At 40.9% G+C, this 19735-nt stretch overlaps 1 protein-coding gene across 1 annotated transcript in view; it reads left to right on the top strand.

Moving 5' to 3' along the window:
• Positions 1–2299, top strand: part of LOC124119095 — a 113338-nt gene extending 111039 nt beyond the window's left edge. Inside the window, exon 24 of the mRNA XM_046481504.2 lies at positions 1133–2299. Within this exon, the coding sequence (XP_046337460.2) occupies positions 1133–2273 (1141 nt within the window). The 3' untranslated portion in view covers positions 2274–2299. The remainder of the gene's footprint in view (positions 1–1132) is intronic.
• The last annotated feature ends 17436 nt before the right edge of the window (positions 2300–19735 follow it).

Here is a 19735-nt window from a genome sequence, read left to right as displayed (position 1 = left end):
AGCATTGACTGACTTGCAATCATAAGATTTTAAAAATATACAGTGGACTGCTGAGAGTGTGTATTGAATTTAGCCTTCGTCTAAACATTGTATGATGGTAGGGTAAATCTCTTCTTTGCCTACTGAGGGGGCTTGAAGATTGATGGATCAGGGTTTAACTTATGGATATATATATGCAGCTCATCTTTGGACTTTTGTATTTTATCTATCTATACATTATACTGGATTTAATGTTTGTGTTTTTTGCTATTTTGATGTTGATATTTGTCGTTATTTTCTTCTAGCTTTGTTTAGACAAGGGTTATAAAGGATCTCCTTGGAAAAATGGACAAAAAATCCAAATAGATTGACAGACCTTTCACAGCTCAGTTTTAGATTTGTCTTGTAGATGAATGGTTTGAATTGATTAGATGAGAGATTGTCAGGCACTTGTTATTTACACTTTCCGATGGTCATGATAAAGTGTCATCAATAAACCGAACACATTTTTCGGATATTGTTACATATATATGTATTATCTGAATGATGGTAATATGGGGAGATATCGCTATGTAATAGTTATAAATTGTGAACACTTGAAATATACATTCCTTTTATGTTCTTTATTTAGATCATTTTCTTCTATATCCTGAGACCAGTGAAGATCCTGGGTAGATTGGGTCTTCAGCAAACCTATGCTTGCCGTAAAAGGCGACTATGCTTGTCGTAGGAGGTGACTTACAGGATTGTGTGGTCAGACTTGGTGACTTGGTTGATGCATGTGACCATATCCAAATTGCGTGGATCGATGCTCATGATGTCAATCACTGGATTGTCTGGTCCAGACTCGATTATTTACAGACTTCCGTCATATAGCTAGAATATTGCTAAGTGCAGCGTTAAACAACAAACAACCAAAAATCTTTATCCTGAACTTGGTAGATGATGCACAAGGTGCAGAATGTTGTGTTAATGCTCCAGGATTGTCATTTAAAGTAATCAGACAGACATTTGATGAAGGTTGCTTGGATATTTACTGCCCATGTTTGTTCTCATAATACTCATACCTTTTTGTATTCACATCGCCAAGCATTCGTACCTCTGGAGAAATCAGCCCGTTAACACATAGAATTTGTTCTTCTGTCATTACCAGGTATCGGCTGATGAGAGACTGCTGGAAGAGTGACCCAAAGAAACGCCCTAGTTTTGCTGAGATAGGAGACAGAATTGACACCATGATTGCAGAATGTTCAGGCCAGGAATACCTTGACCTTCAGCTTGATGAGTCCCAGGGATACTATCAGGTGCAGGATTCTGAAGAAGAGTCTGATGGTGAATTGAGAATGGATATCCACGATGCCTCTGATGCTGGTAGGGAGGCCCAAGAAGCCAAAGAGGATGAAGAGGAAGACATGGCTGAAAATAGAGAGATTGAAACAGATGGAACTCTGACTGCAGAGGTTAGGAAGCTTGATGGTGATGTGGACAGGAGCCACCATGATAAAGATGCTAAAGAAGGACGGTTATGGGCTATTTCAGCACCAAAGATGTATGACACATTGAAAGAGGATGAAGAATTTGTTACTATTCCAAAATTCATCACAGAGCTTGGAAGTTACAAACGTAAAAAATCTCGAAGGGGTTCCAGAAAGGATGAACGGAGGATTCCAGCTAAGCTCCAGCTAATGGAGAAGCTACATGAAGCAGATGGAAGGGAGGACAGGGGGTCGGACAGCTCTCTGAGTCCTTTGTCCGATGAGGTTTTCTCCGAGGGTCTCTACACAGCACCATATTCATATCTGAAAACACCGGATCGTGGTGGACTATCTGACAGGGATACATCTCCAACCAACTCTGAGATATCAGACAACGTCTTCAACACTGATTCCAGTGAGATGTCTCATCAGTGTCAACGTCGATATGAGAGGACAACCTCTGAAATATCTACTACCAGCATCGATTCTGGCTTTCCTCAGAGCCCTCTACAGCTTTACTTCCCAGGATACTCCGGAAAAAGAATGGACTCTGTCGGGTATTCCCGCAGCAGATTGGACTCCGTCGGGTATTCCCGCAGCAGATTGGACTCCCTGGGGTACTCTCGCAGCAAGCTCGACTTGGGATACTCTCCTCGGCACAAACAGACGTACTGTAAGAATGCTTCACGAAGTCCCCCGTCAGGGTCCTATCTGGGTCGGTTGAAGAGATTGACCAGGAACACCTCCGCATCTTCTGGAGGAGGATGTCTTCCTTCTGTGGCAGACAGTGATGAAGAACTTCACTCTTCAAGCCTGTAACAAGGTGAATAAATATTGTCACTCAACGTTGTGTGGTGTTTGCCTGTCAACTGCTTTTAGTTCACGTTGTTAGGAGAACCGGTGCTACTGGTAGGGCAGTACATGCTTAACTTCACGAACACCAGGTGTTATCATGATGCGTTAGTTTTGGTTGCTATGCATTTGCTGCTTCTAGATTAGCTAGTTTGGATTTTCTTATAATTTAAAACATATATGACTATGATTTCCAACCCCAAAGGATTCAACTTTTTTATTTGATTTCATGGGCCAACATGTCTGCATTGGTGTTACAGTGTGTTCTGTTTGAGTTTGAATACTCCATCCACCATGATTATGATTCTAGGTTTGTCATTAGCAGTAAACTTCAAAGACCTACGTCACTTCCGGCTTTCCTCTCACAATATGCTGCCAGGACGCGATATGACAAAAGGAAGACTAAAGCCAACTTACTCACACACTGTTGACGGCAATAACCTCTTCAAGAGTTGTACCTTTATTGTTCTGGGTGCCGCTGGACAAAACAACCTATGCAAGTCTATGTTAAGGTGTGGGAGTTACAATGAACGCTTTGCACAACGGCACCCTGACCATATTCGGACTGTTTTGAAGTCTAAATTTAAAATCAATAGGTAGATGTTTGACGAACATTTTGTGCAGTCTTTTTTTCCTTTTTACGTGTTTGACAGATGATTATGTAAGTAATGACATAATACAACGGTACTATTCATCACATATAATAAAATCTTCTGATTCTTGTAAATTAAGAATGACACCAGTATGAAAATTAGACGGTAAATGACGCGCATGTCGCACTTATTTGTATGAGACATGTCTTCTCAAAGACATTTGATAGACATTGACCACCAAAACAAAACATGCTTCTTTAGGGACGACGGGGTAAGCCGCATTACTAAGGACACTTCAAGTACAAACGATGTAAGGCAGAGGTAGATTAAATTAAAGCGACAAAAGACGCATCTGTAATCATACCGAATCTCTGCAACAAGCAGAGTCCATTGTCCATTGTACGATTCTGACTACATCATGAACATATGTTTACGAATCACTATCAAATAGTGATGATACCTGTGTCCATAACGATAACGCCAATTGAAAAATATTTCAGTTGCAGTACGGTGTGACAGTTAAACGTAGTAAGTTTGCTTGTTTATTTGTTGTTTAACGCCGCCCTCGACAATATTCCAGCTATATGACAGCGGTCTGTAAAATATTGTGTCTGGACCAGACAATCCAGATATTGACATTATGAGCATCGATCGACGCAATTGGGATACCATGACATGCATCAACCAAGTCAGCGAGCCTGACCACCCGATCCCGTTCGTCGCCTCTTAGGACAAGCGTAGTTGCCTTTTATGACATGCATCAACCAAGTCAGCGAGCCTGACCACCCGATCCCGTTCGTCGCCTCTTAGGACAAGTGTAGTTGCCTTTTATGACATGCATAAAACCAAGTCAGCGAGCCTGACCACCCGATCCCGTTCGTCGCCTCTTAGGACAAGTGTAGTTGCCTTTTATGACATGCCTTTTACGGAAAACATGGGTTGCTGAAGACCTAAACGTAGTAAGTAGTTCACCACTTGATGGAACTCGTGTGAACTGTGCCGCAAACCGAGCCGAGCACCAGGCAGGATAACAAGTACTATCTTTTAACGTCTTTTGGTGTGATGCGGCCGGGTATCGAACCCCGGACCGTCCGCTCTCCGGGCGGACGCCGTACCACTAGACCAGGGAGGCGGTCGCGATTCTCTGAAACTGAAGATACTATTTTAGGGGAAACACAGTGAGGTTTACTCAGAGCCCTTGACATGTCGTTCCTCGATATTTGCTCAAAGGTTGTTTCATTAGGGTTACAGCTTCAAGACCTCAGGAAAACTATCATAGTTTTATGGTGGACATCTGGAGTACATTTCCAAATTTGACAGTGACAAAAAATGTGTCGGATGCAATTTATTTTGCCATGTACCATGTCCCCTGTTTTTTAGGTGAACAATTTACTTACCTTTGCATGTGTTTGTAACGGGTGGCTTCATCACTATTTGGTAGTGATTCAGAAACGCATGCTTAAGAGAAAATTAGAATCGTGCGATGAGCTATACTTTCAGAAGATTTCTTTTGATTATGGAAATGTGTTTTTATCGCTTTTGTTTGTGTCAATGACAATCTGTATTAACAAGAATTTAGGTAGGAACGGGGCTGCTTGATGCCTCTCATTGATGCTAAGTTGCCAGCCGAGTTCATGAAGGCGATGTCGTTGATAAATGTAGATTTGGGGTGTATAAATTACTTTATCAAAACTAAACATTATAAAAACTTTTGTCAGCAAATTTCAAACTGTTAGCTAAGGATATGTTTGCACGCCTATATGCTAATGATTAATTGTGGTATCTATTCTATTTTCGTGTACCAAAGAAATTCATGAAGTTAGGTGACGTCATTACCTATTTAGAATGGTAAGAATTTGATAGCCTCAGAATAATATTCGGTGACCATAATGTTACTTAATATTCTTTTTCAGTGATGAGCCTATGAAAGGGGTTGTTGAATAACGTCTTGTCCGCGTATTTTGTTCTGCAATAATTAATCCGTAATGGTGTTTGGATTAACTTCATTCTATCCGAAAATAATATATTCATGAGAATGTCATATTTATGTAACGTCTAATTGCACATTAGATTTATCATGAATGTCATTTATACCCATATACCCTTCACGTTTTCCGGTTTTATAGTCAAGTTTATACCAAATACTCATGTCATAATTAATGACTAGAACATTTGATTTATCCGAAAAGACTTTTAAAAATGTTCTTTACTAAAATCCAGCCAACCACCAGCCACAACCCTTTACGTCAAGCTCAATAAATGTTTCTCATAAAGTGGCCACACGTAATTTATTATGGGTGTACGGGTATATCCTGTCGGTAGGACAGCGACACATAAAAACCGTCGGACGCCATTGTCGTCCCCCTTCCCCTCTCGGCGTCTAGTCTGGCGCCACCCCTTGTAGCTATTTTCCCGTCTGATTGAGATGGGAGGTACATGCAGTACGTTCATGTCCCCTTGGACAAGCCTCTGGTGGGAGTATACATGCAGTCTTCTTTGTAAAGGGAGACTAAGATTACTTGCTTCGTGATTTATGCCATATGTAGACCCCATAGAATGCAAATTTTGGAGATATGACGTTAGCGCATCGAAGGGCTGAAACTTTGGAAGCCAGATCTTTACGTTGACAAACGTCATACCGTCATTTTTTGTTGATTTTTAAAAAGAAAATGTCTTGAATTTCGTTTAGGAATGTAAAAGAAAATGAAAGAAAACAACTTATCAAGAGCCTTTGCAAACAAATATACACGAATCTATTGACAACAGATGGCGGTGAACAAGTCTTAGATGACTACATGTATAGTCAAAATATAATTAATAACATTCATACGCGAATTCTAAGGGACATCATATTTTGATGATGTTTTGAAAAATAATCACAACCCCAAACGTAAATTATAATAGGAATTATTTGTATTTAACTAGCATATTTATGTTAAGTGCCCCCGCCCCATTTCTGAAAAAAATATGTATTCGCTCTTGAAAAGTCATACGGGATTAATGCATTTTAACTTCACTACTATATTTTTTAAATAATTCTTTCGTCATTGACGTTTTGTTATAGAATTAATTATGGCCATGGTTCGGCTCCATCATCTGGCTGGTGAGATTTTCCCGTCGGCTTTCTGGCGGGTAAATTTTGTAAACACGGAATGTGCCCGTTATTTGTCCGGGCGAAGGGTAGGGCTTTATCTGAAGGGACTTTACATTGGAGATGTTGACTTAAGCATAGTCAGTTAGATGTCTAATTGTGTTTATATCTTCAAGATGGTTGTCTAAGAAACACACAATGAACAGGCGGGTCGGGTAAGGCAAACATAAGCTTGAGCGAGTAAACAGTTAGCTTACCGTCTCTCTCGCATCGTACAGAAGTCCTGTACACCAGCGCGTCTACCTGCGAGCGCTCGGTCGTGTTTCATATGCCGTCAAAAGTTTTGTGTGGCTATGACATGACTCCCAATTGCTTTGATTTGTAGACATAATTATGGTGTGTTTGCATCCCTTAATTGCCAGATTTCTGTGATTCTACGTAAAGACTGCATGTGGAATGAAAGGTTTAATCTTATAAGAACAAAGATGTGAAAACATGAGATTTAAAAATATCTCTGACAGGGATACAGATTATCCTGTCACTATTAATGTTTGAATGATTGACAAGAATATTGAAATAAATAAATAAAATATAGCGAAGTAGTTTTGATTGCCAGCGGCCCTCTCATTGCCATTGTTAAAATTCTGCCAGACTTCTGTTCGCCTGGAAGAAGATTATTTCGGCATTGTTTTCATATATTTTTTCATCGTTTTAATGACATTTATGCTCATTCAGATTTGATAATCCAGTGGAGGCATTTACGGTATAATGAGGTGCTGTGAGAGTTCAGGAAGGACTCCTGTGAGAAAAGTTGAGAAAATATGCCGGTATATGGTCTCTGAATGAAACAAACATAATTCATAAATGTCTACAAGAAGGAATGATTTTGGTTTAACGCCGCTTTGAACAGGAGACAATAAGAATACTCAAGCTTTCAAACTGGTCATGAAAACGTTGGAAAATATTGTGAAATTATTATGAATACCAGTTCGAGGTATTCGTTGTAGATTACCGCGTAGATTTAACATATTCAAGCTATGCAGTGAAATTACTCCAATGACAGGGGCGAGACAGTGTGGCTGTCTACATCAATATACCTAGGCATCCTTGAGTTGAGAGCGTTACCCAAGAAAGGTCAGTGATTTGTCATGTTAGATAATACCTGCGTACTGGAGAGAGACTAGGTGTTTCTGAAGACTCCCGTAGGAGCAGATTTCAGACAAGATGCCGACATCTGTGTGTAGTTGAATGGTGGCCATGTCTAGTTGGTCACAGTCAGCGACTTACTTGACATATCACAATCAAACAAGCTGATTTAGCAATTTTAATGATACTTTAGTGAGGGTCACAGCTGTGAGCTGTTTACCCGGGGCTCACTTCAAGATCGTGTTTGAAGTTTGAAAACATCGGGTTCGCTTTGTCCATTTGTGTGCAGAGTCAGCCGACGAGCAGGTAGCGCGCGCAGGGTCCATTCAGACCGGTAAATCATTACTTTTACAAATACAGATAGCATCAAAGTGGTCGTGAGCGAGTGAAAGGTTGGCCTGTCTCCCGACTAGCTTTGCGTGCCCCTCCCCTACCACACAGGGATTGTCACAATACGGGGCTGGACCAGCTGTGTTTGAGGACGAGTCCAGTTCCTCCATGCCTTTACACGTATCCCTAGCATACACACAGAACCAGTCTTACGCCGAGCCCACAACACTGGGGACATCATATAGCAGTATAGAGCTTTGTATAGAGACCGTTACCTAGCCTAGTGGGTAGTGTGGTAATTTCAGACGCACTCGATCGGGTTTGATTCTCCCATTTGATTCAAGTGAAGCGCCGGTCGTTGTGATGCATACTCCGTTTCCAAAAGTGGAGTGAAACTCTGAAAAACTAAAACAGTTAGTGCGATCCATCCCTCCTCTACGATAACCCGACGATAGTCAGGTGCCATTTTAGCACCAGGTCAACTACAGAAATGTATGTCCAATTTGCGTCTTGCACGGAACACATTCATGCCACTTCAGATCCAAGACCAACCCGCGACACGGGGGAATGGCGCCCATTCTCTAAGAGGGAGATAGTCTAGAACAAATTGAAAAGTCGTCCAAAGGACTCGCCGCAAATTTAGACCAATTTAGATTGTTACTGAACGAATGATAACTTTGTCTACAAAATCCTTCTTTAATGAAACGTCTCTTTAACGTTTACAACAAGAAAAACTTCAAGAATGCTTGACGCTATGCATGAAATCATATGACTGTTCATAGGTAGTGATCCTTGAAAGGCTCATTATGATATATCAACCAAGATAAATTTGACGTTTCATTTTTTAAAGAATAATTTATTGTCACCAGTTACATTTTATAGACATTAATTCATCAGTGACCACGTCACTTTGGACCGAAAATACGACAAAAAGAGATTGATTTTTCGCCGCCTTGAGGCTGTGACGAGCACCGTGATCTTCCCAGGGTGCTGAGGTCTCGCTACCTGCAGCAGGTACGTGTAGAAACATGCCACAATGGGCGGCGAGAGTTGCCACCCCACCTGTGACCCATACCTGTCCCCACAGTCATGGAACACCAATTAGCAACGTGTAGCGATAGCTGGGATAGAGTCCTGTAAACATCTCTACACTAACGCTTTCACAGAAAAGTCAACAGTCGTCGTCCCACAGCTCCTTTCTATCCTGATTAGGAGTTTAGCTTCTAGCAGGTGTTCGCGGTGCTGGCGTATCACCGTTTAGTCTGTTGAAAGGCTCAGGTAGCATCGCATGCCTCTATCAATGAATGGAGAACAGGGGAGATCGCTGACAGTAGCGTGGGGGAGAGCGGTACTACAATTCAACTTCCATATTTTCTCAACATTTTTTTTTCATTTAAATGCGAACACAGCATTCGCACCTCGAATCATTCTCAATAATATCTACATTTGAACAAAAAATAATATTTTGAATATAAATAAATAATATCTTGACAAATTCCTCACTACTTAATGCTGGTAAAAAAGATTTAAGAACATAATAGTCACAAATCACATCTTTGTAATTGTATGAATATTTATTTAAATAAATATATGATGTCGTTGTCTGGCAGTTGTAGAGGTTTTGATCCACTTTGTATTTCGGAAATATATATATTACGTAAAATCATGTTAGGTTTACGTTTTAAATTCGATAACCATTGTGATTCAAAAGGAAATGCTTACAGCATTCGGACTGTAATCTGTTCAGGCAGAAGCAAGATGCCATATGTTGCGCAGATTATAACGTTTACTGCAAATGTCACAACCTTTAACTTTTGTGGTTAGATTCAGTTGTTTTACACACGTAAAAGTGTCAGGGTGTTATCACGTATTAAGATCATACTCCCCCTACGGGTTCAGTGTTTGTACTTTTAGTAGTTGTAGATTTGTCTGCGATCAAACTACACTAGTAAAGTGACAGCCGTTTATGTAGTCTCTACTGCAGGTAAGTGCCACTGTTGAAACCGAAATGTTGACCTTCGCGACACCCGGTGTCCGCAGAGTATATTAATTTATTGATCGTTTGTTGTCATACACCGCAGTCAACGATATAATAAGTCTGGGTTAGACAAACCAGTGATTGATATTATGAGCAACGTCCCAAGCTTTCGGGGTACAATGACGTGCAATCAACTGAAGCACCGAGCCTGTCCACACGGTCAAACGACACTAATAGGTTATTTTTTACCAGTTGTGCACCCGATTCCACCGGCGTTCGTATAATATGCTTAAGTTTGTTAGGGATAACACAATTCATATTTATGGAGCCGTTTTCGGGTTGTGAAGTCGGCTTTTCCCGGTGCCTGTTAGACCCCACAAAGATGCCAATCAGTATAGCCGAAGAGTGCTATTGGTAGTAGTTGTAGTAATAGTAGTTGCTGTTGTAGTAGTAGTAGTTGTAGTAGAAGTAGTTTTGTATTGTATGTTGTTTAACGCCAACACTCAGCTATTTGACCGCGGTCTGTAATTAATCAAGACAATCCAGATATCATGAGCATAGATCTACGCAATTGGGATACGATGACATGCATCAACCAAGTCAGCGAGGCTGACCACCCGATCCCGTTAGCGCCTCTTACAACAAGCATAGTCGCCTTTTATGGGGAGCATGGGTTGCTGAAGACCTATTCTAACCCGGATCTTCATGGGTCAGTAGTAGTAGTAGTAGTAGTAGTAGTAGTAGTAGTAGTAGTTGTTGTTGCAGTAGCAGTAGTTATAGTAGTAGTAGTTGTGGTGGTGGTAGTAGTAGTAGTGGTAGTGGTGGTATATTAATGGCGGACTTGGGTCAAAGAAAGGTCTATTCGACATATATGAAATTCTTGCTGAAGAAACATTCATAAACGACAGATTAGTTTATAAAGAAAATGTCATTAAAAATGGGAGGTTTCTTAAACTGAAAGCAATATCAATGACATAATCCACCCAAAGTCATTAAAAACATCGGATGACAACCACCCGTCCGAGAGTTGAACTGAATTTCAACAAAAGAGAACACAAATTTATAAAGTAACAGTACTGTTCTATTTTTTCCAAATATGGACAGAAAATTCAAAATATCTCTTTGGGATGACCCTCAGGTGAGATTTGGATCTAATTTAAAACAGGATATAATTATGTGGGTGAATGTCCTGGAATGTATACTTTTTTATATAAAAAAAAAGATAAGGACCACCCAGTTCTTTCATATTTCTATAGTTCATCTGTCATGGTATGTCATGGTATGTCATGGTATGTCATGGTATGACAGATTAACCATAGCAACATGAAAGAACTGGGTGGTCCTTAACTCTTTTTGAGTAGCATATATACAAAGAAGATGTTACGAGGTAATGACCAAGTAATGACCGCCCCGCTCTTAGACCTCCTCGAGTGTCTTATTGATGTTTATTTTGAATAAAAATTATGCGGGTAATTTCAACTTGATGTAATGTTTTTTTTTATAATTGGAAAACATTACATACACAGTTACATTTACGAATTAGGAGGATGAGCCTCCTTGTATGAAATGTCTGACAAAATACCAATTGAGTAGAGTCGGAGACCTAACTCAAACGTCCACATCTGTTTAGATAGCAGCGACCAACACGATGGACAAATGTCCATTAATACACATCTTCCCGCGGCAAAGGGGTTAACTGACTTTTACACAGTAAGTTAACACCTTTGCCGCGGGAAGATGATTAATATACGCCACAAAACTAAGAACTAACCTGACAACCCACTCTACTACTTTGACACAAGGGCGGCCGGGTAGCCTAGTGGTTAAAGCGTTCGCTCGTCACGCCGAAGACCCAGGTTCGAATTTCGACATGGGTACAATGTGTGAAGCCCATTTCTGGTGTCCCCCGCCGTGATATTGCTGGAATATTGCTAAAAGCGGCGTAAAACCACACTCACTCGTGACTTTGACACAGGGGATATTCAAGTATTTCATCTGTTAGGATTTGGGGTCAGAATAGACCCCCAGTACCTCACGCTTGGTGTAAGGGTGGCCTGAGAGGATCGGTGATCAGGCTCAGTGACTTGGTGAATCAGCGAATTAAAATGTAACGTCGCATCAGTATTATTTCAGCCATATAGCAACGAGAACAAGTTGATATGTATACAATTGAGTCAAGAATACAAAGGTATATTAAAAACAATTTTTGTCAGACATTTTGGCTTAACAGTATTATTCAAAACTGTTTAAAACACGGGGTATAGGCCACCAGTAACCAAAGCTTGGCCGCCTCGCTGGGGATCATAGGATTTTAGGTCCCTCAGCTTCCTGCACGATTCCCCAGTGGGATTTAACTCATCACTATAGCTACTGGTGGTTGTGCACAGTACTAGCCAATAGTAAGAAAAACGCAGCAATGAGTTGGCTTAAAACCTGTGACTTGATTGCGCGTCATCGTACCGCAATGGCGCTTATCCTTTCTCATGCTTCCATCACTGGTGTCCATGCACGAGACTCGATTATTTACAGGCCGCCGTCATATAACTGCCATATTGCTGACTGACGTTGAACAACAAACACCCACTTACTTACTCAACTAAAACTCTTAAAGGGTGCATTCATGTGTCCGCGTGGATATTTTAAAGTGATGCCGCATATCATTGATCGTGCTAACTCAGCATTGCGAGGCACGGTACTTCGGGGAACCGCTTCAGAAGCAGGTGGCCTTGTGAGTGACGTTTTACGTCACCTTAAACCTTTCCAGTCATACTATCGACCATACCAAGAATAATAGACTAACATCTAGTCTCTGAAATGAACATATCTTACAGAAAAAAACAGTTGTTAAATTATCTTAATAAAAATATAATAAAAAGGAGACCAGAGACTCTCTTCATTCTCAGAAACTGCAGTAATCTAGACTTGCTTAACATTATAGACTTGCATGGGCTGTATTGGATACGTGTTTGAAGAAAGTCTAAGACTAAATTGATACTTGTTTCACCCCAGTGCCTGACAATACTATGCCGGAGCACTTTTATGTTATAGGGGCGGTAGGGCAGCCTAAAAGTGTTCGGTCGTCACGTCGAAGACCCTGCTCGGTTCCCACACGGTAACAAGTGTGAATCCCATTTCTCGTGTTCCCCATCTGTGTTGGAATATTGTCAAATGAGGCATAAATAAATACTTACTCACTGTATGTTAAATAGGTCCCCAGCAACCTAAGCTGGTTGTAAGAGGCGATCAAATGGATCGGGTGGTCAGGCTCTGTGACTTGGTTGATTGCGTATCATCGTACCCCGACGGCGTGGCTCGTTGATCACTATATCAATCACTGGATTATCTGGCGGGTGCCCTTCCACAAAGCAATCTTAGCGCTAAGGCGATTGTAACTCCCATACTTTAACATAGACTTTCGATGGGTGGGTGAGTGAGTATGGTTTTACACCACTTTTAGCAATATTCCAGCAATATCACGACGGGGGACACCACAAATGGGCTTCACACATTGTAACCATGTTGGGAATCGAACCCGGGTCTTCGGCGTGACGAGCGAACGCTATAACCACTAGGCTACCGACCGCCCCGACTTACGATGATCATAGAGCTAAGATCCCTTTGTGGAACGGGACCCAGGCTCGATTATTTACAGGTCGCCGTCATTTAGATTTAATATTGCTGAATTCAGCGTTAAACTACAAACAAACACCAAAAAACCCCAACTGTATGCTAAAGACACACTGAAAATGCACGCCTTACATTTCAGAGGTAGGTGTATTTAATCATGTTTTTGCGAAAATGTTTCTTTTCATCCTTTTCACAAACCTGGAATCAATGGTCTAAAACAGACTGAAATAACCTCCGCCCCTCCGCTGTTCCTTTAGCCATGCTGTATTTGCTGTGGTTGGAGCGATGTTTGAGTTGCTAATGAGATATTTGAAGGGCTCAGTGGCGAGACCTACACATCGGGCCCGCCATCCGACTGTCCTTCGCTGTCGAGCCAGATATGTGGCCGCTGAACGTCCCGAAATAAAGTACGATGTTTTTCAGTCCGTATTTAGATATAGTTTGTTTATATACGAAGACAGGAAACAAATCGGGAAACGTCGGTAGAATAATTAAAAAAAAATAGTTATTGTTTTTTACATGGTTTTGTAGTTTGGCCTTGGTTAGCCCTCCATCGTGTAGTTTGTATACCTTATAAATATAAAACGCCAACGCCAGAGAGTTTTCGACGACACGGATTCCTTTGGGCGTTAAAGGCCAAATACTGGTGAAAATGACGTGACACCGGGTGTTCGTGAAAAGGGTATGCATGTCCTGCCTTACCTGTAGCACTCGCCACTCGCACAATTTGCTAACAAAAGTATGTGTTTGTTGACTGTCATGCGAACTGCAACAAACTGTTCATAGTTGTCATGTTAGGGTTGGAGTTTGCATAACAAGGGGGGGGGGGGGGGGAGTTAACGCAGAGAATAAGTGTAACCAGTTGGCATATCTTGCTGTTAACTTTCGTTGTTTAAAGGTCCATTTCGAAACATTCTATTCAACCTCAATACCTACCCTGTCTGCTGACTAAATCTTATGTGATGGTTATTGAAGCGTCTAAACCCTCTTTCCATAAGCATTATAAAAGCGACAGAAAGCAGTTCTATGATCATGAGAATTCTCTGCTAAAAGCACAGTTTATTTTATTAAGCCGTCTATATCATAAGCATCTGTTTATGAAACATTATCAAAGACATATGATACCAGGTGTTCGCGAAAAGGTCAGCGTACCCTGTCCTATCGCTGGAACCTTTAACACAACACGTGCAAAGGCAAGTCAATTGTTCACCTGAAAAAACACACGAGAACGTATGGTACAAGTCAAAATAAAGAATTGAATTGAATTTTTGTTACTGATCCGTCAGATTTTTGCGAATTGTCCTCCACGTGTCTACCATTAAACGTTTTGAAAGCTTTATTGAGGATTTGAATGTTGTAACCCTGATCAAACAACTTTCTAGCAAGAGTCGTACGACGTTCTCTAAAATCTTCGTAGAAAGGGCATGCACGATTTGATTGTACCTCAAAAGTTGTGATATCTAGACACCAAAGACTGGAGCTGCTGGAATATTGCCCGACATGAAGGGGCAGTTGACTATTGGAAAGTTGAAGTCACCCCTCTTGTCATACAGTCTTGTGGAGAGTGTTTTGTCACTCTGAATATTTATGTTTAGATCTAAATATGAAATGAATGAGTTCAGGTGGGTAAATTAGTGGAAGGGAATTGTCTGTTTTACCATTATTGAACGATATCAGATCATCGTTATCCCTGAAGCTTAAGTTAAACTTCTTGTTTTGACTTTGCTAATCCAAGCAGGAATTCCAGTTTATATGCATAAAGAAACATATTAGCCAGAAGGGGAGCATAATTGGTGCCCATGGCGATGCCTACTTTTTGCTTAAATGTCTCATCCCGAAAATTCACATGGATGTTCTCAACATATAGATATGTAGTGGAATTGGTCACCAAACCAAATATATAGATATACACAGTATCTGTGATCTAATTGGTCAATACTGAAACTGTTACAGTTATTTCAACTGCCGATGTCACTAGTCTCATCTAGATATCGACACGTGACCTTGTAAATGAGTATTACATATAGCTTGACATCCATAATGACAGCCATGCTCGATTCTCCAGTCTAGTATATCTCCATTCTATTTCATACATACCCTGCATCTCTTGGCTACCCGTAGTTTTCATCTGCGTTTGAGTTACATGACGCTAAAAAGAGCCGTCCAATAACATTACACTCACTTACAAGGGAAATCCTGTTCCAAGTTGGTAATATGAGAGATGGAAATCACTTCCTAAAGGAAGTATTTTTTGTGGCGAATGGGTCCAGGGTGTTTATGCTAATGGGATGAAGATATGACACCTGATAATCAAGAATGATGGATGAACTGAAATGACATTGTTTCAAGATACTCACAGATATCATATTAAACGTCAACGCCAGACAATAACCAGTCTCGATTATCCACCGAAACAGGTTCCATTTGGGCGTAAGGCAGTGGTGAAAATGATATGAATTGACCACTGAAAATCAGTGATGACACCAGGTGTTCGCGAAAAGGTTTTAAGCGCGTTCTGCCTCACCGGTAACACTCGCACAATTTGAATAAAACTACACCACACAATCAGATAGCCATGTTTTGTTGAGGTAAAAACATATTCATTTTTACTCATTTCTCACAAACATATATATGTCTAAAGGTTGTTTTTATTCATCAGATGTTATCAACATCTGTCAGTTGTTGAAGAGAAAATGTTATTTTGAAAATCTTCCTTAGCCTATTCTCTTTTTAACTAAAACATAGTAAGAACAAAACGTTAAATAATTGCCTTCAGATGTCGATATGACCTATCCAAGGTGAGCTCCGGAACCTTTTGGCGTTACTTGAGGGACAATCAAGAGACACATCCAGGTTGACCTTCACATACAAATGATACAAGCAGCATGAGTTTTAATACCAAGTAGATTAGACTATTAATATGCGGATTAACTTGGAGATGGCCCAGATGATAAGATGTTACAGACAATAAGCCAGTTATAACATCTGATAGTGTCTCAATGATAGTGCCTCATTGACAAGGCGAACAACAGATCATACAGGTCAGTCAAGCATGTGACACTACAGCGGGTGTATGTGCTGCCTGCATTGTGATCATACCTTCTAAAGAAATATCGAGGTCCACGTGTAGATTCTTCACGTTCTCATAATCTGAGTCACCATCGTGAACTGCGTCTTGGTGTTTCATGAAATTCATGAAATCCTTAACAAAATTTATGATTTATTCTATGAGTTTTTATTCACAATACTTGTCACCAGTGGCCAAGAACAAGCCAATGAAGGCCGAGTATGGTATTGGGATTTGCGTGTTGCAGCTGTGTGGTAGTAAAGTTGGGTTTAGCCGGGTAATGGGACATTTAGCTGTAGGAAGTCCCGTGGATGTCAATAGAAATCTACTCGTATTTTCTGGTGTGTTTGGAGAGTTTTCCGCTACATAACTTATGTATACATGACGTTCCAAATGACAAACGCAGTTGATGCCACGTTAAGGTATAATTTACGCTCTGTTTACACCGACTGCTTCGTTTGAAATACACACTTCTCATTCATGGTTAAATGAAATGCGTGTAGCTTCTACTTGCAACTTTCCGAGGCTTAATGTTTTCCGCGGCTATTGGGAGAAATAAATAATGTAGATATTGCCCTTCTCTCGTGTCCCTTGAAACCTCGTCTCTTGAATATAATAAATATGAGAGGTGATATTTGAAATTTGAATGTTAAAATCAACATTTTAATAATGTAGTGTGATCTTCAAATGTCAACACCTATTATAACTGGTTTTGAATAGCTTATCAATTTGAACTAAAAATGCGATATGATGATTTATTAGTGATTCCCTTTGCATTTTATCTTGTACCGCCATAACGAAATTGTCTTGAACTAACGAGAAAATGCTGATGTGACGTTAATATTTGGCTCACACTTATCCCTGATTTGTTCATGTTTTATCCGACTTCAGCTAGTATTTCAGCAATATCAGGACGCATGGCTTTGATAGACCTGGGGCTGAGGACAAAACATCCTTGGCTTCTCACAGGGCACCCACAGATGGGACTTGCTTCGTATCGAATATACTAGGTGTAGAGATATATTGGGTGCTCAGTTTGGTGTGAGATGACATAGGATATAGCCACAATTGGAATCTGCTTCGTATCGAATATACTGGCAGTCGAGCTATACTTGGTACTCTGTTGGGTGTGAGATAACATTGGATATGTAATCTTCGTGTCGAATATACATGACTGTCGAGCTGTACTCGGTACTCTGTTTCGTGTGATATAACATTGGATATGTGATCTTCTTGGTATCGAATATACTTAGTCTAGCAGTCGAGCTATACTGGGTGCTCAGTTCAGTGTGAGGCTTGTTGAATGTATATAGATAATTGAGTCATGCATAGCTTCACTCAAAAGTGTCAACTCCCGATGTTTAGTGTAAAATGGAACAGAGGATGGTTTCATGATGGCTTGTGTTTCTGGTGAATCGGATGTATGTTAATCACTCGCTAAGCTGGGTGGTCCCACCTACTTCCCATTAATACTGTGTGGGTAGCTTCCCAGCTATAACCAGTGCTGATGAGTCGCCTACAATCCGTTCAAGGTGATGACCAGTCACTGACACGTGATAATTTAACGCCCTGACCCATCGACGTAGGCGGGATAGTTTGTAGATGGCGAGATTTTACAATGATCGGAACTCGAGATGAGACAGCTCAACACCCACTCAGAATCATCTCCAGAAATAGATTCGCCAATTTGGATCTATCAATGAAAGGTATGCAGCCTTCCCGCCCTGTCGTCTGCTTCCTGGCTGGAGACTGTCGTCTGTCCGGCGCGCAGACACCAACAGTCGACAGAAGAGACCGTACCCAGTCTGTCAAGACTCGCGCGGTCGTCCCGTCGGTTAATGCTCCCTCACCCCTAACTGTCTTAAAGCTGGCTGTCTTTTTGTTGTGACCCAGGCGCGCGACTCTCGGCCGATGTTCGTGTATCCTTGCTTGATTAGTGGCGTGTAAGACTCATCAAGAGTGCCACCTGATATCTACCTCAGGCCATTTTACAGACATAATGGGGAAATATTAAGTAAACAGTTTGAGCAACGATTAGGCCCCGCTTCACTTCGTGTGGTCGTGTTTGTGAATTGAATTAGCGTGTCGCTGCAAAACGCTTTGTTGGTGCGACAATGTTATCTCAATTAATGCTACTTAGTTGAGTAAGGCACCCGTCCCTGTCCATTTACAGGCCACATACCACCCCGGTATTCTGAAGAGCAGTGACAGAGATTACTAACACACCCGTTCGTGATGATCACTAAACAAAGACTGCCATTGTCATGTAACTGTATCACCCAAAACCTCTCCCCCTTACAGACCCCAGAGCATCTATTTATATGACGTTCCCCCTTGCTCCTTTTCAGCTCCAGCAGCCAATACTCATCCCTTTTCGGCTCCAGGAATTAGAGAGGCTTTAGGGTTCCTTTAATACCAGTGGGTTCCCGTGTAGAGTGATTTTTTTATATGACCTTATACGTAACTCTTCAGTGACTATATGTTACACATAACCCGACTGATCGGTCTGTGGATGCCCGGGAAAAAGGACACTTTTCAAACATCTCGTAGCAGAGCGTACATTTAGATATAAAACGTCCACGCCACAAAATAACCATCCTCGATTATCTGCCGAAACAGATTCCAATGGGCGTAAAAGGAAACAAGCGGCGAAAATTATTAATAGATCACTGAAAATCGGGGATGACATTAGGTGTTCAAAAGTTATGTAAAGATTAAAGTAATCCTCCTCTCCACCTCCTTCCTGTTACCATCACAATCATTATCGTCGTCGTTTTCATCATCATCATCAGCAGCATCATCAGCATCATCAGCATCATCAACAGCATCAACAGCATCAGCAGCATCAGCATCACAATCATAATCGTTGTTGTTTTCATCATCATCATCATCTGCAGTACCAGCAACAGCAGTGGCAGCAGCAACAGTAGACTAACATTTAGTCTCTGAAATCTTATATTTCACAATATCCTTCTTGACTCTGAAAATAAAACAAATATTTCCCTACGCTGATTGCTGTGGAATAGAGCTAGCTTGAGCTGGCTAGACTTGCTTTTGTATGCGTTTCTAGATTATTATTTTTTCTCATAAAATAAATATGTTACACGGTCATGGTGCAGGACTACAGCGACAGGAGTGGTGGTATTTTATGCAGAAGTAGTAGGATCATTAATAATATTTTTATGTGTTTTTTTCACAACATTTCCCCAAGAGAGAACCAATTACTAAGAGTACAATGTACTTTATGTAGTAATATGGAAAACCCATTAAGACCTACTACATGACAAACAAATGCTTAAGGTTGTTCTAAGGAGTCGTGATTATAGTTATGATATCCTTTGTAAAAACACATCAATTCCAAGCAAGCTTTAGGGCGGTATGACAATTGTCATCTCCGTAGGAAGTGATTGGCATGTAACCCACAGGCATGTTATATTGTGATAGATTACATGATCATAAATGTAGCTCCCAAAATATCTTGCATCAATCATCAGAATCGGCATCGGCTTGTCACATAACACTGTCATCGTTAACACCCCGTACACCTCGCCAGCTACACCACAAAGGAAATTGTCACATAACACCGTCATCGTTCAC

This window comes from Haliotis rufescens, unplaced genomic scaffold, assembly GCF_023055435.1.
Source record: "Haliotis rufescens isolate VD_foot unplaced genomic scaffold, xgHalRufe1.0.p SCAF_3, whole genome shotgun sequence".
Lineage (NCBI taxonomy): Eukaryota > Metazoa > Mollusca > Gastropoda > Lepetellida > Haliotidae > Haliotis > Haliotis rufescens.
The sequence above is the reverse complement of the archived record's forward strand: the minus strand, read 5'-3'. Positions and strand labels throughout refer to the sequence as shown.